The sequence below is a fragment of the Ochotona curzoniae genome, unplaced genomic scaffold (genome assembly GCF_017591425.1).
Source record: "Ochotona curzoniae isolate NIBS_2020 unplaced genomic scaffold, NIBS_Ocur_1.0 scaffold_4506, whole genome shotgun sequence".
NCBI lineage: Eukaryota > Metazoa > Chordata > Mammalia > Lagomorpha > Ochotonidae > Ochotona > Ochotona curzoniae.
The window spans coordinates 20,111,527-20,124,233 of NW_024467119.1; the positions used below are offsets into that span (position 1 = coordinate 20,111,527).

A 12,707-nucleotide genomic window follows, 5' to 3' on the forward strand; every position below is an offset into this window, starting at 1 on the left:
CTGCTCCCTTTCTTGGTTCTTGCTCTCATCTGCAGGGACTGTCTCCTGACAGAGGAGTTCCCCAAGCTCCTCTCTCAGAACCTCCCCCAATGCCAGATCTTATGCACACTAGTGGGTTCATGGGCCAGCCCTACTTAGTCTACCTCCTGTCCTGGCAGGAACAGTGGCCTTTCCTGACTGGCCTTCATCTGTTCTAATTCTTACTGTTGGGTGCCACAGCCCAGCCAAGTCTGGCCCACACCCAGACACAGCTCACAGGTGGCTCAGTAGAGGCAGACACCTAGCCCAGCCCATCCTACACCTACCCTGGTTCTCATGAGCACCAGTAAGATGGCATACTGCAGTATGGCCCAGTCTGGCACATCCCAGACGCAATCCATACTTGTACCAAGGGACCATGACGACGCCGTGCACATGTGCCCTACAGAATTGCGAGTTTGCCTCTCTCTGGCTGTCCTACCAGTGCCACACGCAGCTTGTCTGGGTTGCACTCCTCACACGCAGATGCATGCCCTCTGCCCCCCACCAGCAACCAACATGTTAAAACCAACTGGGCCGCTGGCTGGAGGGCAGCGGGATGTCCCCTGTGCGAGCTGGGTGGACTCACTCTGCAGCGCACAGACAGCAGGGGCAGAGAGGCAGGGCAAAGTGAAGCACCAGGTGGGATGAACAGACAGAGCGGCACAGAGAAGGGGGAGATGGGGCGGGGGCGGTCCAGTGATGTTTCTGGTGTGGCTGCCAGCACAGCAGGTGCGCCTAGATGCTGGAAGAACAGCAAAATGGAGGGGCGAGGCCGCTGAGGACTGCTCCATTCCTGCCCCAGATGTGGGGCTGTGGAGGAGGCCCGCAGCAGGGGTGGCTGGGTGGGATGCCCACACAGCTTCTGCCACTGGACTGAACAAGCACAGATAGGTCAACAGGAAGGTAACAGCTCAGAAATCCCTCTAAACATGCATACATAACCCTGTGTCACTTGTTCATCTTCCATGGATCTCGGACCAGGTCTCAGCCTTCAGGCTGGGTGGTGCAGCCAGCACCGCCTGTTGCCTACAATAAGTGCAGGTCCCTGAAAACTGATGGCAGTAGCCCAAATGAGTGATATTCCTCACCTTATTTTCTAGGCAGGGAAAGTGAGACACAGGGTGCTTTACTAACTTGCCTGCGGCCACACAGCTCTGAAGGATGGAGCTGTGATGATACAGTGCAGGTGGGCTCAGGCTCTGGCCATGGACCACTAACATCCCTTGAGGGCACTTCAGATGCCCAGGGGGAACAGTTGAAAGAAAACTTTATTCTGTTGCAGATATAACATCCTTACATTTTGGGGTCTTCGAAGAATTCATGGGAAACGCATAGGACATAGAATACAGGCATAGATTTCAAAACTTTTTTGTCCTAGAAAAAGGAACTTTTTGAAATGCTCTTGTCTGGTAGGCTCGATGCAGCCATTAACATTATTCACAGCGAGGCATAAATATCTACAAATAATGTTTAAGAGAATAATATTGTCTCCAAAAGATTATTCCTCAAGCTCTGGGTGGTTTACAGTCTACCTGATTTTTTTAAGGAAAAAAAAAAGTCCTTACCTGCAAAAATCTGATGGGAAGACATACAGGAGTTCGTCGCTGCTGATTAGGGGGTGGAAAGTATCTCCGTCCGTGCCATTGATCATGTTGCACTCAGCCGTGGCCCACCACTCCAGCGCCCTGATTGGACGCCCAGGAGAGAAGAAAGGTAAAGTTCTGTCCATGCTGTGCCTTTGCCAAGCTTTGCTGTCTGTCCATAGCATCTTTTTTTTTTTAAGGTTTATTTATTTTTATTTGAAAATCAGAGTAACAGACAAGATTTTGCATCTGCTGGTTCACTTTCCAAATGGCCACAACAGCCAAAGCGGGGCCAGTCTGAAGCCAGGAGCCAGGAGCTTTGTCTGTTTCCCCCCCATAGGTGCAAGGGCTCAAGCACTTGAGGCATCCTCTGGTTGCTTTCCAGGCTCATTGGTAGGAGGCTGGACCGGAAGTAGCATCTTATTCACACGTAGACACAAGAGTGCCAGGGATGGGATCAAGAGGAGAAAGAGCAGGCTCTGCCACAGAGGCAGCTGTGTTCCAAGTGGAGCAGCCTGACACAGGGGGGGTATTCGTAGCGGATTTTGGCTGTTCAGCATCCATTCTCCTTCCCCCCTACTTGTAGCCATGGGCTCCCTTCCTCACATGCACTGTGAACTGAAACAGCATCGGGACAGACAGACAGACTCCCCAGATGTCCTTAGCATCATCCAGGGCCCGGACTGAGAATGGCAACTCCGGCCAGGCCTGTCACGTGCGTGGCGGGAACTCAGGCAGGGGAGTCACCACCCTGGCCTCTGAGGCTGCATCTAGCAGGAAGCTGGGGTGAGGGGTGGCAGCCAGGACCTGAACCAGGTACCCTGGTTGTACCCTGATGTGGGATGCGTGCATTTTGACTGCTGGATCAAATGCCCAACCCGGGTTTTACTCCTGCTAATGGCATTAACTGGAGCCTTGCATAGTGTCATCCCCCAGAAATTCTGTAAGGACAAACTCAGATGTATTTCACCTTCAGATAAAAACACAGCAGCAGTCCCAAAGCACAGGGTTTCAGCAGAGGACACCCTCTCCCCACATCCCTCAAGTTCAGACAAGAGTACTGGGCCCTGGTGCTACCTATCGTACCCATCGTACCAGGAGTGAGACGTCCCACTGCCTGCAGGTCATGCCTGGCCGTCACAAATGTACAAATAGTCAAGACTGAACTTAGAGGCTGGCCCTGTGGCATATCAGGCTAATCCTCTGTGTGTAGTGCTGGCATCCCATACAGGCACTGGTTCTGGACACAGCTCTGCCTTTCTGACCCAGCTCCCTGTTTATGATCTGGAAAAGAAGTAGAGTATGTCTCAAGTCTTTGGGTCCCTGCCCCCATGGGGGAGACCCAGAAGAAGCTCCTGGCTCATGGCTTTGGATCAGCCATTGTGGCCATTTAGAGAATGAACCGGCAGACAGAAGACCTTTCTCTCTGTCTCTCCTTCTAACTCTATTATAAAACATGCCTTTTAAATAAAAGTACATAAATCTCTTCTTAAAAAGCTTAACTTAGGAAGTATGTAACTACCAATCCGGACTGTGACATTAAAATTACAATGCTATTTATACCTGTTCATCAAAAAATGAAGACCCACTCTTAGCTAAATGTGTACTTACGTCTTTCCTTTCCATTCCACAATCTTCGTGAAGTTAAGGTAATTGTCTTCTCCAGTGAGGAACACATAGTCTCCATCATTAGTCCCATTTTTCTGAAAATAAACAAGTATGATCATTTTGCAGTGACGGTAGATGTGGCTGGGAAACTCGGTTGTTGGGTCAAGTGCCTGTCTAGACGTGGCAGCAAGGCATTTTCCACGTGTGTCCACACTCAGACCACTTCCACCGAGAGTCCTTCAGTTGGGGTTCAATCAGTTCAGAATCTCAAAAACAAAATCTGAACTTTGTGTGGGGGAGGAGGTAACAGTTTAGATTTTTATTCTCCAAGAGGCAGAGGGACAGAGATAGAGCGCTGATGCTGCCCTGCCCGTCAGCCAGCCAGGGAGAATAAGTGAGAAGGCAGAAACCGAGGGCTACACCAGGGTTGGGCCAGGCCAACGCCAGGAGCCGTGGGCTGCAGCCGGCTCAGACCAGGCCAACGGGCCAACGCCAGGAGCCGTGGGCTGCAGCCGGCTCAGACCAGGCCAACGCCAGGAGCCGTGGGCTGCAGCCGGCTCAGACCAGGCCAACGCCAGGAGCCGTGGGCTGCAGCCGGCTCAGACCAGGCCAACGCCAGGAGCCGTGGGCTGCAGCCGGCTCAGACCAGGCCAACGCCAGGAGCCGTGGGCTGCAGCCGGCTCAGACCAGGCCAACGCCAGGAGCCGTGGGCTGCAGCCGGCTCAGACCAGGCCAACGCCAGGAGCCGTGGGCTGCAGCCGGCACAGACCAGGCCAACGCCAGGAGCCGTGGGCTGCAGCCGGCTCAGACCAGGCCAACGCCAGGAGCCGTGGGCTGCAGCCGGCTCAGACCAGGCCCAAGATTCTGGCTTGAGGAAGAAAAAAAAAAAAAGAAGAAGAGAATGAAAGAAGGAAGAAGAAGGAAGGAAAGAAAGGAAGGAAGGAAGGGAGAGGAAGAAGGAAAATGTAAAGAAAGTTGACACATAGTGTGGCTGCCTCTTCCTACCATGGGTTGGGTGGAAAGCTCACTTACCCCATAGAACAGGCCAAAGTAGGGAGAGATGTCCGGTTGGAAAACATGGACGAGGGACAAGATCTCGTCTTTGTAGCCCCACAGCAACTCGTCCACCGTGTGTGTCATGAAGAGTTTCTGCTGGTAGGCCTTCAACATGGCCTCCACGATGTCCGTGAGCAGGCGGCCTTGGACCCATTCTATGACAGACTGGGGAGCAGACGCAGATCAGCGCATGAGGCTCTTCTCCTGAGCCCCCCTAGCCCCACTCTCCTAGGACCCCCCTCAGCAAAGCGGCTGGAAGCGTAGGTGTGAATGTCAGGGTTACATGGGAGACCAACCAGCTGGCAAGCCCCTTGTCTACTGCAGATGTTGTCCTCTGCTCAGCACATCTGGTCAGTGGGAAGAAAGCCTCCTGTAAATACATGTTTGCCCACAAGGTGGCGCCACACCCTTCTTGAGCGGGCAGGAAGCCAGGCCCAGGTTATAAAGTCTACATGGCCAGGTGGTAGAGCCCGGCCCCACCTGGGATCCTCCATTCTCAGCTGCTGCTGGAGCTGTAGCCTAGGGGTGGTGCGGGAAGCCTCAGAAGAGGCTGGTGTGGGTGAAGAAGTTTCCTGGGTTGCAGGACAAAGGTGTGTGGGCAAGGCTGTCCGACACAGAGGCTGGGAAAGTCAGCTTCTGCATATTGGAAATTAATATGCTGGTGAGAAAGCTGGATCAAGAGGCGGTATGCAAATTCTACTTGTGAATCAAAACAGGGGGGCAAATCAACGTCTGAAATGACTATTAAAAAACCCAAAGCGCAAATCCCTAGGCATGCGGATCGGCCAAAGTGCTACTCCTGAACACACGGGGAGAGGCTGCATGAACAAATCCCCAAATCTGCATCTCACCATCATCGGAAAAGTCTTTGATGGACCAAAGAATGAATGGGTAAGACACATTTTAAAGAAGAGAAAATGTTATCTTTCTTTTTACATAGTTTAACATAACATTAGCTCTTTCATCAAGAACTATACCTGGCCTTCACTTAGATTTTTCTTCTAAAACTGCACAAGAATGACACTGAAATGCCTACTTACCAAGACAGGAATATTTAACGTCCTGATTAAGTCAACGCTCGGATCTCCAACTGATTGGTTGCGTTCAAAAACATAGGACTTGTTGCTAACGGCAGAAATGGTTGTCCCATTCTCTCCAAACTTAATATTTTCTTTGTTTCTGATCTCCCTAAAGCAAAAAGGTACTACATGAAAACAGGCACCATCTCAAACGTCAAGACTTGTTCTTTTCATTTTGCTTAGTGTAAAATTCATTTTGCAGTAAAATATTCCTGTGCAAACCTGTTATGGTTTGGTTCAGAAGTAGTTTAAAGGGCTTCAGGGCTGTGCACAAACTCCATCTGAATATCACCTGGTTTACTACTGGCTTTTGATTTTTTTTTTTTTTTTGAGGGCCAGAGAGAGTGTGAGAGATCGCTCACCTGCGGTTCGCCCCCTAAATGCCAGCAACAGCTGGGGCTATATCAGACTGGAGCTAGGACACGGGTACTCACCCCTGACCTCCACGTGGCAGCCACTCACCTCCTGGTCCTGCAAGGGTGCATGTCAAGCAGGAAGCTGAAGTGGGAGTGAGGACTTGAATGCAAGCATCAACATATGCGATGTGGGAATCCTCAATGCTTGGCGAAATGCTTGGCCTCACCTTTTGCTGACTACTTTTTTTGAAAGATTTATTTATTTTAATTTGAAAGGAGATTTACAGTGATTTACAGAGAGACAGAGAGATAGAGGGAGAAAGAAAATCTTCCATCAACTATTCAATTCCCAAACAGCTGCAACAGCCAGAACTGAGCCAATCCAAAGCCAGAAGCCAGGAGCTTCTTCTGGGTCTCCCATGCAGGTGCAGGGTCCCAAGCCTTTGGGCCATCCTTGACTGCTTTCCCAGGCTGCAAGCAGGCTTCTGGATGGCAAGCAGGGCCACCAGGATTAGAATCAGTGCCCATATGGAATCTTGGTGCATGCAAGGCAAGGACTTTAGCTGCTAGGCTACCGTGCCTGTTCCCAAAAATATATTTTTAAAACTGCCTACAGCACTTGTCCTAATGCCAGGACTGTTATGACTGTAACCCTGTTATGACTGTAACCCTGTCTACTACCCAGTTTGCTCTCACACTGAGATAGGGAGAAAAACAGTGAATAAAAAACATAAAAGCCTCTCTTGGGCAAACACTAAATTCTGGAAACTTGCTACACACCAGGTGCTAGAGAAAAGAAATGGTGGTGGTGGGGTCCTGGCATGGTGGCCTAGTGGCTAAAGTCTTTACCTTGAACTTGCCAGGATCCCATATGGGCGCTGGTTCTAATCCCAGCAACCCTACTTCCCTTCCAGCTCCCTGACTGTGGCCCGGGAAAGCAGTCGAGGATGGCCCAAAGCCTTGGGACCCTGCACCCACATGGGAGACTTAGAAGAGTTCCTGGCTCCTGGCTTTGGATTGATCAGCTCCAGCTGTTGAGGTCACTTAGGGAGTAAACCATCAGATGGAAGATCTTTCTTTTTCTCTCTGTATATCTGAGTTTCCAATAAAAATAAATAAAGCTTTAAAAAAGAAGGAAAGAAAGAAATGGTGGCGGTGGTCGAGGGGCAGGCCCCAAAGTCACTCCAGAAGAAGCAGGGGTGTGGTAAGAAAGCCCGTGTGCAGAGTGCTCCTGGTGCCCTCATGGCTGTGCTCCACCAGCTCACCTGCTCACACTCGGCCCTGGGCTGGATCCCATGATCGGAAGAGACGCCGTGCGGGTGTTAAGCAGTGGCAGGATGGCGTCCAGCGCTGTGGGAGCATCACCCGTGGGAGGTGGCAAGGGACACAGGGGTTGATGCATGCCTGCCGGGCAAGGAGCAGTGGGGACACTCACCTGTAAGTGTACGGCCCCACTTCCTCCAGCAGCGGCTTCTCTCCTCTGAGGATCTCCTCGGGGTTGGTGACGTTGAAGAAATAGAACTGGGTGTACACGGGCAGAGGGGGCTTCTCCCACGAGTCAAGGACCTCGGATCCATTCCTCAGCACCATGTTCTGGAAAAGGGAGCCAAAGCGAGATTCAGAAGGACAAAGAGAAAACAAAAACAAAACAAAACCATGGGACACAATGCAGGGACGTTCGCTTTGCTCCAAGGAGCACGCAGCTCGCTGCAACCATTGCACAGGCCTTGGCGCCGAGTGCTCAGTGCCAGCAGCCAGGCCAGGTCTCCAAGCGCTAAGGCAAGGCTGGAAGGCTGCCTGGGGACACAGTTCACAAATGAGTCAGGGGAGAGGCTAGACACTGCATTGCCCAAGACCCTATGGCTCGGGAGTATGGAGCATGGCACTCTGGCACAGTGACCAGAAATCAGGCTTTTCTGAGAGGCATGGCCACTCTGCTTGTCCGGGTGTTAGAGAAGAGGGAGAGGCTGGCACCATGGCATAGCCACGTCCTGCTGCATTAGCATGCTCTATAGGTGCCAGCCGGGGTCCTGTCTGTTCCACTGGTGATCCAGCCTCTGAGTAACAGCCGGGGGGCGGGGGTTGGGCAGCAGAGGAAAGCCCAAGCCCTTGGGCCCCTGTGCCCAGGTGGGAGATCCAGAAGCACCTGGCTTCTTCTGGCCTTGCCCAGCTCCAACCACTGTGGCCATGTGGGGAGTAAACTCAGATGGGAAGTCTCTCTCTCTCTCTCAATAACTCTTCCTTTCAAATAAAAAGGAGAAAAAGAACAGAGACACTGGCCCAAGAAAGGCAGGCTTGGTCCCAGCTGGGGTGGAACCGCACCAAACCCCATGCCCCTGACCCAGCGGCTTCACCTGAACTACTTTTTCAATACTATTTATTTGAAAGGTAGAATTACAGAGAGACAGAAGGAGGAAAGAGAGAGACAAAGGAGAGAATCTCCCATCGTCCTCCCAGCATCGTTTGCAGGGAGTTGGATCAGATGTGCAGTAGCTGGGACTCCAATCAGTGCTCATTAGTGATGGCAGCACGACACCTGCATTTTCTTTTCTTTTTAAAGAAGGAGAGACAGAAAGATCTTCCATCCCTGGTTCACTCCACAAGTAGCCACGACTGCTGAAACAGCCGATCTGAAGGCAGGAGCCAGGAGCTTCTTTGGGGTCTCCCACACAGGCGCAGGATCCCAAAGATTTGGGCCGCTCTCGACTGCCTTCCCAGACCACAAGCAGGGAGCTGGATGTGAAGTGGAGCAGTTGGGACATGAACCAGCACCCTTACAGGATTTGAACGTGTGCAAGGTGAAGATTTAGCCACCAAACTACCACACTTGGCCCCACATCTGCATTTTCTTACCTAGTACCCAACAAATCTGTAAACCAGAGATGCCTATCCCCCTTGCAAAGATGAGGAAGCTGCGCTGTGGACTCACCGCCTCACGCACGAACCTTTCATCCATCTGCCCTGGCCATGTGCTGCGCCCCGACACCAGACCTGCCAGCCCCAAACCCACATGGTGAAGTCCGACCCCGGTTCCCTGGAAAGACTGTCAGGAGGCTGAGTTTTCAGAGGGGATACTGACCGGCAGCTGAGGCCCTGAGGGGGCCCACGACAGTAAGCCTGCTGCCCTTTGAAGGGGGCATATTAGGACACAGAATGCACGAAGCAAAGACTATGTGGAGGCGTGGGAGAAGACGGCAACCTGTGAGCCAAGGAGTGGCATCCTGGGAGGACTCCTTCCTGCTGTTCAAGGGCAGCCTTCCAGCAAAAACGCTGTCTTTATTTTTCTTGGACATTTATTTATCTTTTATTGGTTTGACAGGCTCAGTGACAGCAAGAGCCACTGATTCATTCTCCCGAACAGCTGCAAACGGCCAGGTCTGAGTCAGGCCAAGGAGGCTGGGAGCCAAGAATTTCAGCCAAATCTCCCACATAGGTGACTGGGGTCCAAGCACATTGGGCCATCCTGGTCTGCTTCCCCAGGCTCATCAGCAGGGAGTTGGATCTGAAGCGGTACAGGGGCCAGCATGATGGCTCATTCGGCTAATCTGCTGCAATAGCGTTGGGATCCCACGTGGGTGCTGGTTCTAATCCTGGCTGCTCCACTTCCCATCAGGCTCCCAGCTTGTGGCCTGGGAAAGCAGTGGAGGACGGCCCAAAGCCTTAGGCCCTTGCACTTATATGGGAGACCTGGCTCCTGGCTTGGATCAGCTTTGCTCCAGCCACTGTGGCCATTTGGGGAATGAACCAGTGGATGAAGATTTTATTCTCTGTTTCTCCTTCTGTCTGTAAATTTGCCTTTCCATTAAAAGCAAATACATATTAAAAAAAAAAAAAAGTGGTACAGTGGAAACTCCAACCCATGCTTTAGTATAGGTTACACCAACATTTAACACACTGTGATACCCCTCAAGCAATGTAGCCTCAAGATCACTGTTGGCTGTTTCCAAGTCTCAAATCTGGCCGCACCTCATTCCCTAAGAATACAGAACATGTTCTGATGAGCTGAGCAGAGGAGATAGCTCATGAGCCACTCGAAAATTGCTCTCCTTTGCAGGGGGAGAGGAGGAGCAGCAGGCAAAGAGAGGGAGAGAAAACCACTGCACTGGCTGGCACCTCCTGGCAGGGAGCCAAGCATCATTACTCTGCCAACTGAAACTGGCCTGTTTCTCCCTGATTTCTTCAAAGGGGTCAGGTGACTTGGTTTGTGTTTGGGGGCAGGAGGGATTCCACACGGAGTTTTAGCCTGGCCTGTTGGTGCCTGGTGCAAGGAATGACTCCACAACAAGGGCCCCTAGAATTGTTCCTTATCCTTGCCAACACTCCCGGCACCCAGAACAATAGGCTCCATTGTCCATGCTACTCAGCCTGTGGCACTTTTTTTCCCCAGGATTTTTTTTGAAGATATATTTATTTTTATTGGAAAGCCAGATAAACAGAGAGGAGGAGAGACAGAGAGGAAGATCTTCCACCCAATGATTCACTCTCCAAGCAGCCACAGCGGCCGGAGCTGTGCCGTCCCAAAACCAGGAGCCCAGAGTTTCTTCTGAGTCACCCACACAGGTGCAGGGTCCCAAGGCTTTGGGCCATCCTGACTGTTTTCCCAGGCTGCAAGCAGGTAGCTGGATGGGAAGCAGGATTGCTGGGATTAGAACTGGCACCCACAGGGGATCCTGGCGCATACAAGGTGAGGACTTTAGCCTCTAGGCTACTGTGCTGGGCCTGGGATCTGTTTATTTTAATTGGAAAGGCAGACTTGTAGAGAAAAACAGAAGAAAGAAAGATCTTCCATTTGCAACAGCCGGAACTGAGCCTATCCGAAGCCAGGAGCTCCTTTTGGATCTCCCATGCAGGTGCAGGGTCCCAAAAACTTAGGCCATCCCCCACTGTTTTCCCAGGCCACAAGCAGGGAGTTGGATGGGAAGTGGAGCAACCAGGACAAGAGCCAGGCTAATCCAGAGAGGATTAGCCTGTCGGAGCCAGCATGCCGGCCCCTAGCCTGTGGTATTTCTTATGGTTTCCCTGGAAAACTAACACCCCTGAGCCTCTCTCTGTGCGGAGTGCTCTTTGCCGCCTACTGACTCCTGGATCAGCCTTGTGACCAAATCTGACTGACAGAACGTGGGCGGCCTGGCAGCGTACCCGTTCATGGCCAAGCCCTTGTGACGCTCAGCCTGTTTCTGTCAGGTGACTCGAAGCCACCCGCTTCTGCCAGAAGGGGGTGTCAACAGGTGGCTGTGGATCCTTGCACGTATGGCCTAAAACATGGAGCAGACCTGAGCTGACCGCAAGCCTGGGGTCCAGTGGAGCCAGTCCAGCTCAAACCAGCAAGCCGGCTTCCCACCCTGGGGGTGAAGCTGGCAGTGCTGGGAAGAGCTGATGAGGCCTGACAGGTGTCACTGCTCATTGTAACAGCTGCCTGGGAAATGCAGTGCCCAAGCTTCACAGACACAAGCCCAGTGTCCTCACCCTAACAGTCCGCAGTCTGCTACTGGAGATTATCACAGAAAAAAAAAAGTATCACTTAAGGACACAAACTGAACAGCACAAACGGAAACCAAACAAGCCAAGAGCGGTTGAACACAGATGACCTTGCAGTGTTAGGAACCTGCACGGCATTTTCTCCTTGATAAGATTTGGTGTTTTCTATTGTTTTTATGAATAGCAAGGAAAATACCACTGAGGAAAGATGTCAGGAGGAAATCCAAAGAGGAAGGTGGAACTCAGTGTGAGGGAGCCAGTGAGACACCAGCGATCAGGAAGTAACACCTGCTGTATCATTGTGGGGTACTCTAAGTGACAACCTGAGCAGTGCTACACTCCAGCTGTGCCACTGCAGGTAGCAACAGGTGCAGCTGATGCTGTTGGCACCTCCAATTTAGCACAAACAATGTTCCAAGGGAACTGAATCATACAGCTGCACTGTTCAGCAGGACAGACCTCAAGAAGCTCTGCAGGGGGGAAAAGTGAGTACAGATAAAAACAATGCAGGAAATTGAGCAAGGCAGAGTGAAGTCAAGCCCATTCATGCCCACTAGCCGGCTTTGTGGGCCGCATCCAAGTCCTGGCACTGGATTTCTATCTGAGCAACACACTGTTGAAGTCTAGGGGTGAGGGTGGGGCGAGGACAGTCAGCTCAAACTCATAGTGCAAGGAAACACCAGGCCTGGGAAGTCCTCCAGGATGCTGAGGTGAACTCTGACCCCAAAGCCTCTTTCCACTTCAGGTCAGGGCTGCATCTGGCACCTGGAGCAGCCATTCCCCCTCTGCCAACAACTTCCCAATCAATCGGGCAGAATATAACTACACATCTTAAGTTACTCCAAACACATGGGAACTATCTCTCAAGCCAAAAGTGTACAGACAGCACCGGAAACAAGCTCAGAAACATCCGTGTAACTGCCCTAGAATTCATGTGTTCATCATGAGAAGCTCTACCACGTGAACACGAGTTATTCTGCCTTCTAGAAGATTCTGAAGGCCCATGTATTCTCTGTAGAGTGGAAGGCACCTGCAAGCCACAGGCCTCTATCCCATGTGTAATATTATCCTTCTACCTGTCAATCAAAATGTCCCTTTCCCAGAGTGCACCTGTTTCATCTAAGACCTGGGGAAGTGCAGAGGGTGGGGGAAACACCATGGAGACATAGGGATTAACTTGGAGGTAACATGAGACTGAAGAACCTAGGCATTTTCTGCCTTTTGTGATTCTGCCTTAATGGCTTGGCTGGGGCTGTGTGAACTCCAGGCCTGATGGTCTACATGACACCCCGCAGGACACCTGGCAGGTCACGTAGGCAGGCAACTCCTCAGGAAGGAGGTCCCTGGTGTTAGATAAGATCCACCGCCCTATAGCGCATCGATTTGTACTTTTTGAAAGTTGCTTGTTTCAAATCCACCAATAGAAGCCTGCTAAATCATGACCGTATAATTAATAGCCTGAAATGTATAAGAACTTGGGGGGGGCTTGGGCTCTCTCTCTGGCTCCTGCTGATCATGCAGCTGCC

The 12,707-nt window shown here is 51.6% G+C and overlaps 1 protein-coding gene across 2 annotated transcripts in view; it reads right to left on the reverse strand.

The window, feature by feature from the left end:
- Positions 1-12,707, reverse strand: part of SCARB2 (scavenger receptor class B member 2) — a 44,590-nt gene that overhangs the window by 13,067 nt on the left and 18,816 nt on the right. Inside the window, exons 2-6 of one of the 2 annotated variants that reach the window (XM_040966730.1) lie at positions 7,139-7,296; positions 5,309-5,456; positions 4,245-4,433; positions 3,216-3,307; positions 1,587-1,706 (exon numbers count right to left, since the gene is read on the reverse strand). In XM_040966730.1, the coding sequence (XP_040822664.1) occupies positions 1,587-1,706; positions 3,216-3,307; positions 4,245-4,433; positions 5,309-5,456; positions 7,139-7,296 (707 nt within the window). The remainder of the gene's footprint in view (positions 1-1,586; positions 1,707-3,215; positions 3,308-4,244; positions 4,434-5,308; positions 5,457-7,138; positions 7,297-12,707) is intronic. The other variant, XM_040966731.1, reaches the window with a different exon arrangement.